General features: G+C 40.4%; 1 protein-coding gene and 1 long non-coding RNA gene across 2 annotated transcripts in view; one reads left to right on the top strand and one right to left on the bottom strand.

Annotated features, from left to right (window-relative positions):
• Positions 1-16,625, bottom strand: part of chd7 (chromodomain helicase DNA binding protein 7) — a 66,621-nt gene that overhangs the window by 18,901 nt on the left and 31,095 nt on the right. Inside the window, exons 6-24 of the mRNA XM_062403628.1 lie at positions 15,829-15,960; positions 15,112-15,177; positions 13,821-13,876; positions 12,301-12,415; positions 11,342-11,425; positions 11,119-11,256; positions 10,202-10,323; positions 9,454-9,697; positions 7,835-8,011; positions 7,319-7,462; positions 7,140-7,238; positions 6,782-6,962; positions 6,465-6,681; positions 4,652-4,847; positions 4,268-4,435; positions 3,915-4,094; positions 3,663-3,773; positions 2,302-2,513; positions 343-542 (exon numbers count right to left, since the gene is read on the bottom strand). Coding sequence (XP_062259612.1) covers positions 343-542; positions 2,302-2,513; positions 3,663-3,773; positions 3,915-4,094; positions 4,268-4,435; positions 4,652-4,847; positions 6,465-6,681; positions 6,782-6,962; positions 7,140-7,238; positions 7,319-7,462; positions 7,835-8,011; positions 9,454-9,697; positions 10,202-10,323; positions 11,119-11,256; positions 11,342-11,425; positions 12,301-12,415; positions 13,821-13,876; positions 15,112-15,177; positions 15,829-15,960 — 2,842 coding nt within the window. The remainder of the gene's footprint in view (positions 1-342; positions 543-2,301; positions 2,514-3,662; positions 3,774-3,914; positions 4,095-4,267; positions 4,436-4,651; positions 4,848-6,464; positions 6,682-6,781; positions 6,963-7,139; positions 7,239-7,318; positions 7,463-7,834; positions 8,012-9,453; positions 9,698-10,201; positions 10,324-11,118; positions 11,257-11,341; positions 11,426-12,300; positions 12,416-13,820; positions 13,877-15,111; positions 15,178-15,828; positions 15,961-16,625) is intronic.
• LOC133967923 (uncharacterized) lies at positions 1,196-2,394 on the top strand. Its single transcript, XR_009924075.1, has 3 exons — positions 1,196-1,513; positions 1,863-1,927; positions 2,280-2,394. It is a non-coding gene; the product is annotated as an uncharacterized LOC133967923 (long non-coding RNA).

Here is a 16,625-nt window from a genome sequence, read left to right as displayed (position 1 = left end):
ACATTATTCATGCACAGTTTGGAATGAATGTGAACAAATTGTATGTACCTTTCACTATCAAACTGGTATAGTACCTGAAATGTGTAGAGTGCCAAAAGAAGGCATCACATGTCTTATAGGATTCTAATATTTTTCACATATTCACGCACACTTTATACTGTGTATTGCATTTTTAGAGCCACATTTTTTTTCTCCCATCCACCTAATAGGGCTTCAATAATAAATCTTGATCTTATGAGGGAGATTCAATTTCCATTATTTTCAGATGCTGATCAATGGTGCAGTAAGTTGAATCAAACAATATTTATATGCATTTAGTGTAATTGGATGTGTGAGTGTTACCAGAGTGGTTGGTCAGCGTCTTGGTGGTCCCATCTTCACTCGGAGTGATAAGGTCCCAGATAAAACTTTTGATGTTCTCGTCTCCTCTGTAATGCAGCAGGCAGTAGGCCAGCAGGGCTCTGCAGATGGTTTCCACATCGGCCTCCTTGAGAGGGCGCTTGAATCGACCGTGGGCCAGGATTTCACTCCACCTGCCCCAGCTAAAGACAGGCATAGAGACGAAGGAAGCAGACAAGCCTGTCAGAATTATTGATAAACTCGCCTTTAAACTTATACTGCTGAATATGATGCAACACTGGTTGAACAGAACAAAGCTCTGCCACAAAGTGGGTGGGGAGTTAAAGCAAAAAGGTCACAAAATTACAAAGATTGTCAGAATCATCAAAATAATTGATCAATTAGAACAAAACTAAAATAATCTGGTGCACAACTCTGCATATCACTATAAACATTAACTGATTAATACAGATCAACTAACCAATATCAAATTATTTTGCACCTAAATCCCCATCTTTTAATCCAACCTGATTTTAACTTTCAGATGATGTTTTTTCTTCTTGTTTGTATGCCTAACTCTGTCTAAGTTAGACAGTTTGTTATTCCGTGCCACAATACTCACTCACTTGACCCTGATCATTCATGAGTATGTACACAAGCCTAAATCATTCTTCCTGCATCCCAGACATTTATCACACTCCAGCGACAGACACTGATGAATGTCGGGCCCCCATCCCTCAGTGTGTGTATGTGCGTTAACATGGATCACAGCCAAACTCAGCCCATCAACTACAGAGAGCAAGTGACCCAAAAAACTGATGTGGTGGTCTTGTTCTCAGCAACAACATTTTTTTTTTACACTCCCGCTTCCTAATCGTCACTGAACCATGTGAACCAGTATTACCCTGAACAATTTCAGACAGTCAGATGATGGGTGAGGGTGAGTGAGAGAAAGATGACTGATGGGAAAAGACAACAAAGCGACGAGCAGAGAGGACAGGCCCAGTCAGTGTGTTTTTGTGTCCTACAGCCTCGGGCCACGAGACTAGACTGTAACAATAACAACGCTGACATCTCACTAGCACCACTGTTCTTCCTTACACACGCGCATACACACGGTCACACCAAATAAGCCATGAAATGGACGGGTTCACCAGACTCATCACGGCCTGGGGTAAGTGTGTCAATTTGTCTCTGTGCGCAGTTTATTGTATGGCCATCTCTTCAGACTTGAAGGGCTGTTATTGTGTTTTGTGTAGTTTCAGATGTACCTCCATCACGGCACAGATGAATAAACTGATTGTTGAAGAGTTAATGAAATATTGTTTGTACATATATAATGCATAGTTGTCAGGCATTTCCTTAAGGAAATGTGGATGTTGTTTGAATTCAAATAATGTTATGTAATCTAGTGAATATCATTATAAAAAAGTGCACAAGGCTTTACATTATTTAATTGTCTGTGTGTGAGATTAAAACTTGCTCTCTGAGAAGTGTGTATGTGTGCATGATTGTGTTTACAGTCAGCTGTGTGTTCTGAGGGCCTTGAGATGAAAGCTTTCTTTCTACACAATTACTCCATGTGCAGGTCTGCATCCATTAACTCATTTGCTCTTTCACACACACAAACATTAGCTGAGTGATGAACTTCACTCAACAACATGACTCTACTAAAACCACAACTATATTGTCCTCCTTTCATTTTAATCATCTGCTTTAATGTTTCCTTCCACCACAATTCTATGTTGTGATTACTTTCTGTTTAAAAAGGAAAATATTCACTTGGATCAAATTAATTGTTGAATCATGTTTAAATCAAGAATGAAATAAGCTAAAGCCAGCAGCCAGTTATTTGTAGCTGTAAATGCAGAAATAGCTTGCCTGGCACAGTACAAAATTAACTAATAATTATCATAATTATCCATCTTGTTTTTGAGTAGGAAACATGAATATATAACAGACCCATAGACCAGAAGGTTCTTCTCCACCCTGAAGCACTCGGACCGGGGGTAGCCATGGGCCTTGTCTTGGGGTCGTCGTGGTTTGGTTGAGGGTTTGCTTGGCTCGTCCTCGTCGCTCTCCAACTCTGAGAACTCCAGCATCTCATCCTCTTTGGCGCTGCTGAAGTGCCGTGTCTGCTTCCTCACCCTTGGTGTGTCAATCACTAGTGTGTTCTGGAGACAAATTCAATAAAGGCGTTAAGACGAAATGCCTCTAGGGCCTAGATTCTGGTGTGCTTTTTTAATGATTATAACCAAGAGCCTGGTTTCAAATGCAGATGGCCTGAAACCCACCAATAACAATATGCAAAGTAGCTTCTGCTTTATTATTGTGATGTATTCCATTTTTTTTATTTCTTGTATACTCCGACTACTTTGTTAATACATGACACCTTCTGCACCGAATCTGATTAATGGATATTTGGCTCCTTGTTTAATTCCTGTAGCTGAGAAGATAGCTGCCCAGCTCAAACGTTACTTGACATTAATTATGTTGTCTAATGAATTACATTTTCGTTCAATTAATTTGATTTTCTCCCCTTACAGTCGCATTAGTATTTGCTAACAGGGCAGTAGTTTGTTCCACAATTACCACAGAGCATTGCAGTAATTTTCAATTCTAACATCAAACAATAAGAAATCCCAGGGGAGAGGCACGCATTCACGCTTATGTAAGTGTGTCAGTGGCAGGTCCTCCACAAGAGAGGCAGGAGAGAGACAAGGAAATCAGGAGGGACTACTACTCAGAATAGAAACATTCAGAAAGAAAACAAGTGAGCAAATACAGAGAGGGAAGTAAGGAAAAAATAAAGATGCCTGTTAATATCTGTGTAACAATGTGACTTGTTGTTTGTGTGTGTGTGTGTGTGTCTGTTTGTGTGTGTGTGTTTGTTTGTGTGTGTTGGAGCACTTGCCTAAGTGATATCTCTGTACCCTCCAAGCATCTGTGCTCTGTTAAGTGAAGCTAAGCAGCTTACTCTCTCTCATTCAAACACACACACCCGAGAGCAGGGAAACATGGGTAATTACGGTAGAGAGGAGATTCTCGACTGTCAATATTAATCTCTCTCTGCTTCCCTCCTGTTCTTACGCTCTCCGTCTGTCTCACTTTCCTCCCCCTGACTAACAAATTCTGGATGCTATCCCTTTCCAATAAGAACAGACCACCAAGTGTGTGTATGTGAGACTTTGGATGCAGTGTGACTTTTCTCTGTCTGTGGCTTTAAGGCTACATCACTTCTAGTATTCTTGGTTGTGTTTAATTTTGCAGTTCACAGTAAGCATGTACAGTTGAAAGTGTATTTGCTTGTGTGTTTGTATTACCCGTCCATTCATGGCATCCATGTCCAGCTCAGCCTTCTTGGCCCATTTCTGCCAGAAGTCTGGATCCTCGAGAGAAATGTCTGTTCGGTTACCTGCTGCAACAAAACTGGCCTGCGGACATTTAGGAAATGCATCTATCAACTCAAGGTATTATACTTTTTCAAACAAAACTCAAGGTAATATCCTTTTTCAAACACATCCCACATGAGATTTTTTGTCATTTCCATTGTCTTAAGGCCATCAAATTTTTACCTTAGCAAATGTAGAGCCCTTTCCCTCAGACTCTATGGTGATGGTGTGAGTTCGCCTCTGCAGGATCTGGTCGATGTCTTCCTCACAGAATTTTGAGCCTTCGTCTTCCTCGTCCATTAGAGCTCCGTAAGCTCCCTTCTTCAAGAGGTCCTCAACCTCCTTCTTGGACAATGGCTGGACCTGGACCACAGTGGAAAACATTTACTTCAGTGGCTTCAAAGTAATCAGTTGTGTTCCTAATAAGAAGTCTGAAAACACCTACGTGATCTCAGAAAATAGACTTTAAACACAAAGGACACTGAAAAGATTCACTTAAAAGGAATAAATCAATCTCAAGTTATTGATGTAGTTACCCCGCTGTTGGCGTTTTCCCGGCCACTCATGCTCTGCAGCACAGCCTTGTCCAGCCCCAGCTTCAGACTGGCCTTGTCAAACATCTCCCTCTCGTAGCTGTTCCTGGTGATCAGACGGTAGATCTTGACAGCCTTCGACTGGCCGATACGGTGACACCTGGCCTGGGCCTGGTGGAAGACAGAAATTAAAATTAAGACACAGTATTCACAAGAGACTCTGATTGATTTTTCTGTTCAGGAGCACATTCAGCTGGAAAAATGAGGTTGCAGAAGAGTGAAGTGAAAGATCTAAGTGTGGCTGACATGGCTAGTTCCCAGCTCTCTAGGAAAACTCAGTCCAACCACAATTATTAAACAAAAAAATCTGCATGGTGTGGTTTGTACCTGCAGGTCGTTCTGAGGGTTCCAGTCCGAGTCAAAGATGATGCAGGTGTCGGCTGCTGTCAGGTTGATGCCAAGCCCTCCAGCTCGTGTACACAGCAGGAAGACAAAACGGTCGGAGTCTGGTCTAGAGAACCTGTCTATGGCTGCCTGCCGCAGGTTACCACGTACTCTGCCATCTATACGCTCATAGGGATATCTGGACACAGATTTAGAAGCACAGCTGTCAATAACTGTAACTGTAAATAGCAGTTATTAGAAGATATTACAAGCACATCTTAGGGCCAATCCAATATTCTATTTACTCTCCTGTTATCCTCAAATTTACTAACATCGTTTATCAAAAACCTCGAGAAACTCATCTGGTGAAAGTGCTCGTCATTTGGTCTCCATGATCAGCCGAAGATCTTGGTGTTGAAAAAACCTCAACTCTGTGAACGACTGTATAACTGCGTATGCTTTTGTCTGGCTGCTCTAATAGATTGCATCACTTTAATTAATTTTGGGAATCACACCCTCCCAGTTCAACTTTCATTTCTATTAGATCAATCATTTAATCTCGTCAGTTTTCCAGTTTTGAATGAGTGTTTGAATCAAGTCGCTTGTGAAAATAAAGTATGGGCCACCTGTTCATAAGTCAATAATATGTTTAATCAGTAGAGCTGTCCTTCCCCCAAAGCATTCAGCGGCACAGCTGACTGGCTCTTACTCTCAAGCAGCAGTTAAGTGTGTGCATGCGCATAAGGACCTTTCAATATACCCAGAATTCCACCCACTCTGCACTAGTCGCCGCTCTAATGCAGTCAGACAGCAGCTGCCATTCAATCAAACAACATGGATAATTCTGATGAACCTGAGAACCTTCTGGACGGGAAGATCGTGTTCCATAAAAACAAAGATCGATGATTCAATAAAACCAAGGTGATATGTACACTCTGTGGGAAGACGTTATCGTTCCACAGCAGTAATACCAGCCTAAAGTACCACCGCAACGTGAAGCGTGCGTTGGTCGGCGAGGGGCGTACAAGTGCAATGCGCCAAACCAGACTCACTCGCAGGAAACATTGTGCAAAAGAAGCGGTCAGCTTTAATGTCAGAGAATGTTAGTTTGCCTCACCAACTGGCTAAAGAACGACTAGCTAAGAGGACCTTTAGAGGCATTAGATTGTGTGGTTAATGGTTGTTTGACAAAAAATATAAAAAAGTTTAACCATCCTATAAAAAAGAATGGCTAAGAAGCTCAAATAATATCTGTTTGATTTAAAAAGAAAAGAAAAAAGTTTTATTCAACCATACAATGGCTAAGAAGCCCGAATTCTGTTTAGGATGAAGATTATATTAATGTTCCATATGGAAAAGCAAAGAGAATTGCTAAAGAACTGCTGAGTTGCAGCACCATTGTTTTGTTTATTTATGATTATTAAATATATATATCCGTCTTTCGTCATAAATTGTTTGTTTTCACAAAAATATACAGAGAAATCGGTAATGTGATTAATCATGATTAATACATAGAAACCTGTGATTAATTTTATTAAAAATGTTAATCATTTCACAGCCCTATTAATCAGCCGTGTGTACCTACTGCTGTTTTGTACACATTTATTTCTTCAATTCTGAGCATCTTTGGCACAAAAATCTCAATGTCTCATTTTCAGATTTCCAGTCTGCAGTGGGCAGCTAAGATCACACTGAGTATCAGTAGATTGCCAGTATTAAAAGGGACTGAGATCACAAATATACCTAGACTATAATGCTGATTACTAGCTGATTAACCTTTGCACTTATTATGAAATGCTAATTAGTCTATTCTTACCGTCTCTGGATGAGGTAGTCCTCCAGGATGTCCAGACAGCGGACCATCTGACTGAACACCAAGACTCTGTGTCCACCTGCCTTCAGTTTGGGCAGCAGCTTGTCAATGAGCACAAGCTTGCCTGCAGCCTGGACCATAGCCTGGAGAGCCATGTCTGGCAAATCGGTCCTGCCTCCGTTGGACTCCCTGAACTCATCAATGATCTTTTCTTCCGCTCCTAGTCACCAGGAAAGAATTATAAATCAGCCGGAGCAATAATTGGTTTTGCAGTCTTTAAACTGCAGTGGTATGTCAGCCTTTGTAGAGTGTGTGTTTACCATTAATGAGGTAGGGGTGGTTGCAGCATTTTCTCAGCTCCATCATGGTGTTGAGAAGGTTAGGGACATTTGCTCCTCCTCCGCCGCTGCCACCTCCTCCTACACCTCCTTTGGACAGGAAGGTGAAGTTCCTCTCCAGAATTGCCCGATAGTATTTCTTCTGGATGTTGGTCAGCTCCACCTGGCGACCACAACATTTATTACTTTTGGTGTGTTTGACATTCTTTAAATACTTGTTGGGGAAATTCTAAAAGGATTCAGATTGGAGAGCTGAATGGAGAACATAACCAGAATAGGTGAAGATGTTTTGACTCCACCCTTGATCTCTGAGAAATCTATATTGAGATCATAGTCCTACCTCGATGATGGTCTCCTCCTTAGGGGCCAAGTTCTTCTCCACATCCTCTTTCAGTCTTCTCAGCATCATGGGCTTCAAAATGGCTTGCAGTTTCTGAACCTGAAATACACTGGAGTGTTAATACTTAATTGAAACAGGAATTTAGAAACTGTTCAAAGTTTTAAAGACTGTCCATTTACCTGTTCTTCAGTCTTGAGGTCTCCAAATTCAGACATGAATGTCGTTTCAGAGGGGAATCTCTCAGGTTCCAGGAAGTTGAGTAAGCTGAAGAGCTCCTCCACAGTGTTCTGGAGGGGAGTTCCTGTCAACAGAACTTTGTGCTCCTGCAGAAGAAAACAGACAGGGAAGATATATTTAGAGTTTCTAAAAATGAAAGGAGTATGTGAAGAGTTAATTATTTTAATGGCACAGCTACTAGGCATTACATTACATTTCATTTAGCTGACGCTTTTATCCAAAGCGACTTACAATAAGTGCATTCAAACCCGAGGGTACATACCAAGGACGACAAGAATCAAGAAAGTACAATTTCTTAAAAATAAAGCAAAACTACAAAGTGCTATAAGTAAGTGCCATTTAAGTGCTATTAAAGTGTTAGTTTCAAAAGTTGTTAGTAGTATTCCATTAGGCCATTATATTCTTGACTCTTGACAAAGAGATAATTTTGCTACAAACAAAAGAAGACCACCACTCACCATGTCCATCATTTTGAGTCCTTCCAGTAGTTTACAGTTTCGGTTTTTGAGGCGGTGGGCTTCATCTATCACCACACAGCGCCATGCGATGTTGCGAAGCTCCGGACAGTCAGCCAGAATCATCTCAAAAGTTGTTATAACAGCGTTAAACCGATAAACTCCCTTTATAATTTTACCCTGGAAGAAGGAAAGAAGAGACTTAAATAATGAAGATCCAAAAGAAAAATCTAACATATTCCCAACTCCTTCATCATCTTAGTGTTTATCTAGGGGATCAACAGCACTGTTCAACATTTTCTAAATCTCATGTCCTGATAGATTCCATATTAGACAAATAACAATACATATCTTTACCCCTTCCCTTACTTGAGTATAATTTGGTTTTATGTATTTGCAGCTGTTACCTCCTTCCATTATGGTGATAACATTAACCACCCTACAAAGTGTAAGGTTTGTTCTGAGCGGGCCACTGTTGTTTTATGGCTCTCCTTGTAATGTTTGACATGATACTTCAAAATCATCACACCAAAACTATATTCTTCATGACAGAAGTGGCCCCTCTTAAGTACAAGCTGCTCATTTTGTCTTGGCTGGTCTAAATCCTTCTCATGTTGTGAAATACCACTTCCTGTGTCACGTTCACGCAAATATATTTATTTGTATTGGTTTCATGCAAATTTCATGCCGGTATACTCAGTGTGGAGGAGTTGTCCGAAGGACAAAAAATATTGTGGTTAAGAGTGATTTGCAGCCCAACGACAAACAGGCAATTACATAAAACGATAGAATTGTTTCTATTGTAACATTGTTTATAGGGCTGCTTGATTATGGAAAAAATCATAATCACAATTATTTTGGACAATATCAAAATCACGATTATTTAAACGATTATAAATGTGCCCTTACTCTGGTCTATGCTTTATTTTTTTTAATCACTTCCGGTTCCGGTAAACACCGGCTGCGTGTCTTATTCCTCCGTGAAACAAGGATATCTGTGCCCGGTTATTCAAACCCTTAATGATGGCAACCCTAACATTCTCTGACCGACTGACCGGCACGGAGAAATGCAGGTCCGGTCTGACCGGACCCTCATCTGCGCTTGAGAATAGCGGTTTGCGGCGCGGCCGCTACAGGGTCTGCTGCTGCCCTCTCTGCTTTTACACTTGCGCTGTTTTTTTCACCGCCGGTCACCACACACACACAACTCGCCTCCTTCACTTTACTGCTGCTTGAGAGTAAGAGCCAGTCAGCTCTGCCGCTGAATGCTTTGGGGGAAGGACTGAATTGCGCATGAGCGTCTCTTTCGAGAAAAATACCAAATAATCGTTTCAACTCGATTATAATAGTTTGGAGGTCGTTTCACCCCATAATTGTAATCACGATTAAATTTCGATTAATTGAGCAGCCCTAATTGTTTATATTCATCATATTGCACAGCCTTTGTGAGGAAAAGTCAAGGAAAGCTTTGATAATGAAGCTTGATGATAAAGTTGGACTCATGCCATGCTAAACCTGTTTTCTATAAACTCCAAAGATTTATTGTAACACAGTAATATAATATCATCCCAGATAAGTTGTTTTGCAAGAAGAGTTTAGCAGCTTTGTTTCATCGTGTCTACCTGTGCATCTCTATGGTACATCTCGTAGGCCTGGATGGTCTTGCGGCTGGCCTGGCTACCGTGGTAGACCACAGCGTTGAGCTCGGTCCAGGTCCTGAACTCTCTCTCCCAATTGGGTATGGTAGAGAGAGGGGCAATCACCAGGTATGGCCCCTCAATGCCCTTCAGGAAGATTTCATTCAGGAACGTAATTGACTGGATGGTCTTCCCTAGACCCATCTCATCAGCCAAGATACAGTTGCGTCTGCGGGGAAAAAATATGTTCACAGATTGAGAAGCTGAAGCACAAGGGCTTCATGCAATGGTGCGTCCACTCCAAAAGCTGCTGTGAACCCTCTGCAAGATTTCACAACTTTAACTAGACAAAGTCAAAGTGTCTCCACGATCTAAAAACATCTCTCCCTCATTTATTAACACTCTTGGTGGTATTTCTCACAATTTGTTATCAGAGATTTTCAACAATTTCTTCAAATGTTTTGTCGTGGAACATATTCCACTGATATTCTGAAAAACCCAAGAGAAGAATATATCCTTTAAAACAAGAATACAAAAAAAGACAGTAATAATGTGCTCACTTTGCGGTCAGCAATACTTGTCTCTGTACACCTATGGTACCATTACAGCATTTCAAGCACAGATGGAACAAATAAGAAACCTAACAGGGTCACTTCACATCCACTCCAATGTCAACTGCAGTCAGAGGTTTATATCCATTGTTCTTACAAAACAAAAGTTAATGGTGACTTACGAGTTGTACCAGTTGAAGGTTAGCCAGTTGAGGCCTTCTAACTGGTATTCCCTGAGTGAGTTGCTATTCTTGTATGCTTTGGAGCCCTCCAACTTTTTCCAGTCGGCTGCAGGAGGACGTTCCTAGACAAAGAAATTATTTGGGGTTATTATAATGACAATCATTTTATAAGAGTATCTTATCAAATCATCAATGCAGAGACTAAGTTTTTATAAGGGTGTATCTTAGTTAAAATCTTTTAGATGTAAAAACAATCAGCAAATGTTATGATAGTTCTCTAGGAAAGACCATCTGCCTAAAGTTCTTTCCTCATTCTTCCAGTAATATTTAAGAAATTATTACAACGGGACTGATGTTTAGTTTTAAACATATCTTGATTTTCACAAGTTGACATTTTAACTAACAAAATTTTGGGGGAAATTTTAAAAATGTAAAAAAAAAAAAAGATAATGTCTGCCAAAATTTCTGTTAGTCCAACCAACCAACCCCCGAGTTATGCTGCTAGTGCAGCTAAAAATATAAACTGCCTCAAAACACTGCCGTGGAACATTTCTAACATGGCCCTTAAAGAGAAACAGTAGGCAGTAGTTAAATAGATGGACACAGGAAAATAAAGAGTTAGAGGGAAGGACCACAGCCAGTCAGCTGCTTCTGTTCAGCATTAAACACACTGTTAGTGGTTTGGACTGGCCACAGGAGCAGGGCGTGTGTGTGTGAATGTGTAAGACCGCAAGAACGTGGCCCTGTGGAGAGCATTAAGGGGGCTGTAAATCTGCAGGAGGAAGGAGCAGGCGGCAGGCCAACACACACAAAAACACACATGCACGCGTCTAATGGGAGGAGGCTGGGTAACAGATAGCACTGAAAGAGCGTCTATAGAGACAAAAGCGTATACACACACACACACGGCCACTTACCATTCTCTTAAGGTTGGGTGTGCGTGCTGCGATGCGTTCATATTCTTCTATCTTGGACTGGTCGATGTCAGCCTTCAGCTCCCATGTGGAGTCCTCATAGGGCAGACTGCACCATTTCACCAAATATAAGGTCACCGTCTGCACAACAACACACAGCAGTGAGAATTAGTGAGCGTGCTGAGATGAGACAGAAGCTCAAACCCATGAAAGGAGTTCAAAGCACCTCGTCATTTTCATCTGTGCTCTCTGAAATGTCCAGGACACGGTCCACCTCCACGTAGTCTGGGTTAAAAGGCTCATCATCCATCTGGAGAGAAAATCAGCAGAATTTTACTGTTAGAGACACGGGTTGGCTTCAGAGAATTTGTTGGGCTGAGGTCAGTTGATTTCATGTTTGCAGCATATGATTAATGAAGACATTTATGACAAAAGAATAGTTCACTGAAATCGAAAATTCACTTATTATCTACCCACCACTATGCTGATCAAGTAGCGGGTGAAGTGTTTGAGTCCACAGAACACTTGAGTCATGGGTAAACAGTGTTAAAGAAGAATCAAATACAATTTAAGTCAATCGCGACCTATTCTTCAGCCGTAATAACACAGAAACGGCATCCTTTACACCGTGTTATCAGCCTAAATGTCCGCTGATATCTTCCCAAGTATTGCGTTCAGGGCCCTTGGACACACCATTGTGGCCACTTCTGCTAGCTTCACCACCTCAAATGGAATTTTAGGTTTAAAACACGGAGTAAATGACCTTGTTTCGGGTCAAATATGAATGTTGGGGCTTGCAGACACTTGGATGACACCACACAAGGAGTATGGAGGCATTTTCTGTTTTATTATGTCTAAAGTATAAGACGCCGGTTACTTCAATTGTATTGGATTCGGTCACAACAAAAGTTTTCCCTGAGACGCCAGAAGTGTTTTGTGGACTCCAACACTTCACCCACCTTTCCACCCGCATAGTGGTGAGTAGATAATGAGTGAATTTCATTTTTCTGTGAACTTTAAAACGGCAAAAAAACGTGACGAAGTAATATCTATTTACAATTTTATCTATAACACAATAAAGTGTGCACAAAGTGGAGGACAGTGTCCTCTAAAGCCACCATAAAGTACTTGTGCAGTGCAAGGACAAGATAAGGGACTAATTGTATTGGAGAGCTCAGGTCCTACCTCAGTTATAAAGGTGTTGAGTAGTTGCTTTGCCCTAAACCTCTTGATCTTCTGGTGCACTCTCTTGTCCTTCTCCAGCTCCTGCAAGTCTGCCCAGCGACAGTGGAGGTACGAGCTGAGACACAAGAGACACCGTCAGACGCAGTAATTCATGACACTCATATCACTGTGAATAACAGTGTTTGTAGCCAATGCAGCAAAAGAGTAAACTACCATCACAGGGAGGAAGTTACATGTGTCATATGCAGCTTGGAAGCATGTTTTTTTTATTTCAAATAACATTTCACTGCTAGTTGGTTCCAAAATTTAGCTCATAATTAGTCTGAATTACCATGAAAATAGTCAGAAGATTACCTGACGAAAATAGCCATTAGTTGAAGCCCTTGTCAAAAGTTAGACGGCCTATCAAGACTTTTTCACTTCCATTATAGATCTAAGGCAAAGTACCTCATATGACTGATTGTAAAAATAAAAAATACTGACAGTTTTCTACTTCACAGGAGAGAAAAGATACCATAGTGGCCGCAATTTACGGTAACGTTTGTTTATCTTTTATTATTTATCTATATAATTTTTTTTTAAAGGTTTGAAAAGTGGGGTTCATATTCAAAAAGTCAATTATGTGTTCATTACATGACATAATCCTTTTGAATGGAGAAAGTACCAGTGTGTGTTACATAATGGCCCGTCTGAAGCCTCAATGTTGCTTGGCAATTTAGTTATGTTAGTCCAGTTTAACTTGCAGGAGTTTCTTAAGTGTTCTATAATGGGTTTTGCGGACATGGAGGAAATAAATTCATAGTGAAAACAAGTTAATACTGCCTCCGAATGTTGTGACTGCAAAAATAAACAAGGGGAAAAAAAATCTGTCCAACAGCCAAGAATTACGGCTGTCACAGATTATGAGCTCAAAAATACTGAAGTGTGAAGAATGCTAAATGTCAGAGAAAATAATTATGTAAGAGGAAAGTGTGCAGAATCAACTCACTACAGGCCTTATTATTTGACTACAACTTGATAACACCCACTGAAAAAGTGACACTTTCTATAAATGTTTGACTTAAGCGACATTTTGGTAAATGCTGTTATATTGTGAGATGTGTATGGGACAATAAGAAAAACTGCAGTCAAAGCCACTCACTTTAAAACTTATTTCATCAATGTAACTGTATGGCGCACAATGGGATCAAGGATTACTTCATATTTGTCAACTTTACTTATTACTAATGTCTTAAAGTACCATGAGAAACAATTGTGTATAGACATAGATCTAATAATGAGCCAAAATGATGTGAAAATGACTTGTGGCCATGTTTTAGTGGAATTATAGGATACAACCACTTCTGGTATTAATGTGTGATTAAATCTGCAGTGCAAATAAATTGCTAAAGCAAGCTCTAAACTTTTTACAGTTATCGGCCCATGGAAACCCTGGCATGCATGTTCAAAATAGACTTAAAAGAAGAGGGAGCTCTCTTGTGAAAGACAAAGCAGTGAAGAGAAAAAGTAGTTTTACTCACAAGCCCTTGAACTTGACATAGAACTCCTCCACCTCCAATTCCTCCCCCTCCTCCATCTAGAAAGAAACAAATGGTTAATAATTATAATTGCAAATATAGCAACTACATGGCACAAGAACAGAAGTGGCTCATCATTGTTATAAAACATGTGGTTGAATTGGTTAGGTGGCACTTGGTACCAGTCTCACACAAGCATGTCAGTCATCCCTGAATCTTAAGTCCTTTTTCTACAGAAACCCAGCTACTGTATGTTGCCATAATGACCCTTCGTTATGCTTGTTTGTTTACACTGAACCAAACAAACCGGCATATGCCACCCCCAGTGTGGGATGTGTTACATTGTTGGCCTCCTGTCCCGCCATGCCGGCTCTCTTTGACGCAGACACCGATTCTGCTCTCTGACTACTACAGCTGCCAGCTTAAAGGCAGATTTACTAAACCTGCCATTCTGTGTTTATACCTTTTATACAAAACAGCAAGGTGGAATAAATATGCTATATTCCTCCCTTGAACATGCAGTGTAAATGGGCTTGACTTTGCTTTATATTCTCAGGGCAGACGCAGATTATGGTAAAGAAGTGTATGGGTAATATATTTGTTATTCCTATACATAACAGTGTGTGTAAGAAAGGGGAAATACCAAAACAGTAGCTCTTATAGCACAGCAGATCACTTTCATTCACCATCACTAGTGTAACACACACACACACACTTCCACCAAGCTACTACTACTGTAATGCCATGAATCATCAATCACACACACACACACACACCCACCCACACCCCTTGCCTGAGGAAATGCTAGCTTGGTGTCTGGTCTAGCTAGCGTTGTGGTTTTGGCTGTGTGCCAAACCCAGGGTCAACTCTGAATGGAGCTGTGAGAATGTGTGTGTGTGTCTGTTTATATGTAAAGGGGGGGCGGGCTTAAACCCGTTGGCAGCTGGCTAGCAAAGGAAAGTTGGCCGGTGACTGTATTAGCACGCATGTGTTGGCTCAGGGATGAGCTTTCTTTAGAAAAGCCATCTAAAACAAAGCCGGGTATTCACTCATACTCACACACACCCTCTCTTATACACTCAGAGCTCCAAACACTGAAATACAAGAACTCTTGTGTCTGCTTACCGAGTGAATGCTGTCTGAGATACTTGTGTGTGTCTTCGTATGTGTGTGAGTAATCTGCTTAGGCCAGCTGTGGAGCGGCTAATCAGATGATGTAAGCCATGACTCTGGCCGGGATGTCAATGTGAGCATTTCTCTATGTATTGTGTGTCTCTTCCTCAACGTATCTCACCTGTTTTTTGGAGGTACGCAAGCCCATGATCTTCTCCACAATGGGCCCCTCAGCTTCAATCACATCCTGGAAACACACCAAATGAGTAAAATGTTGGCCAGAAAAATCACATGAGAAAAAATGTAATTACAGTATAATTACATTTCTTATTTAATGTGTCTCATAGTTTTGTGGCAATTCTGAGACTGAGGAAGAAACAGATACAGGACAATAAAACTACAAAATCCAAACCACGACCTGATGAGCTTTACTTGGTTTATGTAACAAATCAAATTTTTCATGTGACTATTAACACTGAATCATGTTTAATTGCTAATCATTATTTCAACTAAGCTGAGTTCAAGCTATACATCTAACTATTACATAACAGCTAATGTATTGTCTCTCAAACGTTATCTCTATAAAAGGTGGATATAACCCAGAGCTCTGATCATATCCAAGTATGTCAAAACATTTTGTTAATCTACTAACTGGTTTTGGTGAACCATTACACCTTTATTTCTACAAAGCACCAAAGCAGGCTGCAAAGCTACTTTTTGCCTGAAAGCAGTCCAGTTCACTATTCAACAACAATGATCTGATATGAGAGATAAGGGGATAGCTAAATCAACTAAATCTGATGGTAGACACTTCCATAGATTTTTTTGTATAATATATCATTAAATATATAAATGTCAGATTCTGTCTGTACAATGTAAACCGAAACCCAAGCTGTACCTGTTGTTGGGATGATGAAGATGGGGATTTTGGTGTTTGTGAGTCATCTCCACTGACATCGTCATCTGAAATTCTAAACTCCACCTCTTCAGTATACCTCTTCCTCTTCACCTGGCGGCTGGAACGACGCTTCTGATGGTCAAAAGAAGAGACACAAAAGAGTCAACGTTCTGTTTATCAGTTAAGGTTTTGTAGCCTTTCAAAAAAAAAAATGCTCTCTTCACTTATGAAGCAAACTTCTTCAAAAGGACAGATTTATAAACATGTGTTAATATTATAATTGTATACCATGTCACACTACTATATCAGAGATGATATAGGGACCTACAGATATGTATAAAGTATTATTACTTTGGCAAATAAACAATGTGTCTGATTGAGAAATGATAGAGCTATGCAATGTTTATTCCTCCTTTCTGTACCAAAATCTCCAATGAAAAATAGTTGCTTGATGGCATTTTTTTTAAACTGGAAGGGAAAAACATTTGTGTATGAAAGGCAATATGTTGGCAAAAAAATTAGGCAACTGAGAAGTGGCAGCTGATTTTGCTTGGTTTACAACATTGCTGGTTTACACCACAAACAGTAGATGCCTCTTGGCCCAGTACCTTCATCTCTAAAAGCTGTGACACTCAGCTACCTGCAAAGGGTTCATGGACTTCTTTTGCATTGAGCTCAATCAAATTATTATTCTGTAATGCATTGTTAGACATGACTTTAATTAATTTCATAAGTTGTGTGCTACCTGAAAATATAATGTAGCATCAAAAACCAGGGTACGTTTCCTTGTTTGGGTC

This window comes from Platichthys flesus, chromosome 14 (assembly GCF_949316205.1).
Source record: "Platichthys flesus chromosome 14, fPlaFle2.1, whole genome shotgun sequence".
Lineage (NCBI taxonomy): Eukaryota > Metazoa > Chordata > Actinopteri > Pleuronectiformes > Pleuronectidae > Platichthys > Platichthys flesus.
Note: the sequence above shows the minus strand (reverse complement) of the source record. Positions and strands in the feature narration are given on the sequence as shown.